At 40.7% G+C, this 1948-nt stretch overlaps 1 protein-coding gene across 1 annotated transcript; it reads left to right on the top strand.

The window, feature by feature from the left end:
• The first annotated feature begins 467 nt into the window (after positions 1-467).
• LOC149210536 (FCS-Like Zinc finger 10-like) lies at positions 468-1378 on the top strand. Its single transcript, XM_089394441.1, has 2 exons — positions 468-1041; positions 1153-1378. Exons 1-2 carry the CDS (start codon positions 512-514, stop codon positions 1250-1252), a joined length of 630 nt encoding a protein of 209 aa, XP_089250567.1. The 5' UTR covers positions 468-511; the 3' UTR covers positions 1253-1378.
• The last annotated feature ends 570 nt before the right edge of the window (positions 1379-1948 follow it).

The raw sequence follows: 1948 nt of genomic DNA, 5'->3' as shown, positions 1-1948 counted from the left end.
TATCTTTTATTCTTGTTGGTGAATTGGTATTGCATTAGATTGATATTGGAGAAGGTTTTCTGTCGTTTTTCTCATTGTCACTGTTGCTCATCAGGCATAAGCTCGTGGAGTTCTGGACTTTGTTAACCAGAAGTTTTGAAAATAGCAGTTTGAAGTGAGCGAGTGGTCAGGAGCTTCGTGTAGTTTTGATCCTAGTTTTGCAGCAATTTGGTATGCTAAAAGACCCAATGCAGGTTCATCATAGGACCAATATTGCATCACTAGGTCCAGGGAGGCTTAGTCCAAGTTTTGAGGTGCTCTTCATTGTGGTATAGGTGTCACAAGTTCCAAGGAGTACTACTCTTTTTGCGAAAGAATGTACCCGAAGTCATAGGGGATTGTGGATGAAGAGTGGCGTACAAGGAGTTTCTGGGTGTGAACACCGTTCATTCTAGAGTCTGTGTCTAAGCACAAGGGTTGAAGGGTGAGTCCTCATTACCATCCGGGAAAAGAGGAGAGGAGAGAACCGAAGATGTGTTACGTGACGCCTGATTACATATCCGATTCATCACGCAACAGAGACTGCCCTGAAGACAACCACAAGTTCTGCAATGACCCTGGGATCTTCACAGGTTTCCGTGCAAAGGGGTCCTCAGATTCAGATGGGGCCAAAAGCCCAACTTCTCCACTGGACATCAAGACATTTTCTGGAATTGGGATAACTGATTTTCATGAAAACGGCTTAGATATCCAGTCGACTTCTCCCAATCAGCACAGCGACACATTAGCGATTGGTTCTCCTCATGGATTTACAAAGAGCCACACTTGTGTTATCTCCCGTGGTTCAAACTCGAGCACAAATAACTTGTATACTCGTACCGGTACGGAGTGTGAAATTGTGCAATACCCAGTTCGAAATCAAAATGGACTGGGAATATGGGATGTCGCATCGCCACCTCGGAGCTATTCAAGTGTTCCAGTGTTTTCCGTTGGCTATTTTCTCAGCGCTTGCTGTCTCTGCAAACGGCAATTGAACCATGGGAAGGACATCTACATGTACAGGTCCGTTATAACTATAATACAAGGCTTTAAATCTTTGAGAATTAAATTGTATTGATTATAATTTCCTTTTCTTCGGAGCTGGACTCATTCTGTGTTTGCTGATTATTGCAGAGGTGACAAAGCATTCTGCAGCGTGGAATGCCGGTACCAACAGATTTTGATGGATGACGGAATGCCGTTAACGACAGATTTTGATGATCTTTATGGATGAGAAAGTGGAAACATTTGCCGCTTCCCCTCCATCTTCGTCGACTGCTGCTTCATAAGATCAAAGGCATGAGAACTGTACATCATCATCAGAGCAAAGAAAGGCGTTTCAATATATGTCTTGGTTGCATCAGAGCTGTATCTCTTGTGAGCGAGTGTGTGTAAACGATTGTATAGCTCCGAGTGAAATATTTTATTTATATGTTTTATTTGCATCTTTCGATGCCTTGGGTTTTTTTGGGCTTATCTCCCTATAGCACATGGCTGTCATTATTTCTTTTTTTGGGCTTATCTCCCTCTAGCACATGGCGGTCAACTTTGTTGGAATGAAATTTGGAGGGCACTGATCAAACACGGATGACTAGACAATGAGTTGGTACAAAAGAAAAAAGGTTTACATAATTGTTGAATAACATCACATGTTGCCAAATAAGAAGAGTATTGAGATATAAACGTTAGATGAAAATGCGTTTTGAACATATGGCAAAACATCTAAATAATATTAGTTAAGTCGCGCAACACAACGACAAGGGAAAATTCTTAGGTTTGTGAAGAACAATACCAAATATTTTGAAAGGAGAAGGCAAAGGTTAATGAAAAGCTATGTATAATAAAAGGTTAATGATATATACAATGTTCTTGAATACTTGATTTGATGCTTTAGATAAAGATCCTGTCTATTTATAAACAACAATCTTGT

Source organism: Pinus tabuliformis, chromosome 1_2 (genome assembly GCF_031772625.1).
Source record: "Pinus tabuliformis cultivar Carrire ecotype Pingquan chromosome 1_2, CPIR1, whole genome shotgun sequence".
NCBI classification, from domain to species: Eukaryota; Viridiplantae; Streptophyta; class Pinopsida; order Pinales; family Pinaceae; genus Pinus; species Pinus tabuliformis.
Note: the sequence above shows the minus strand (reverse complement) of the source record. Positions and strands in the feature narration are given on the sequence as shown.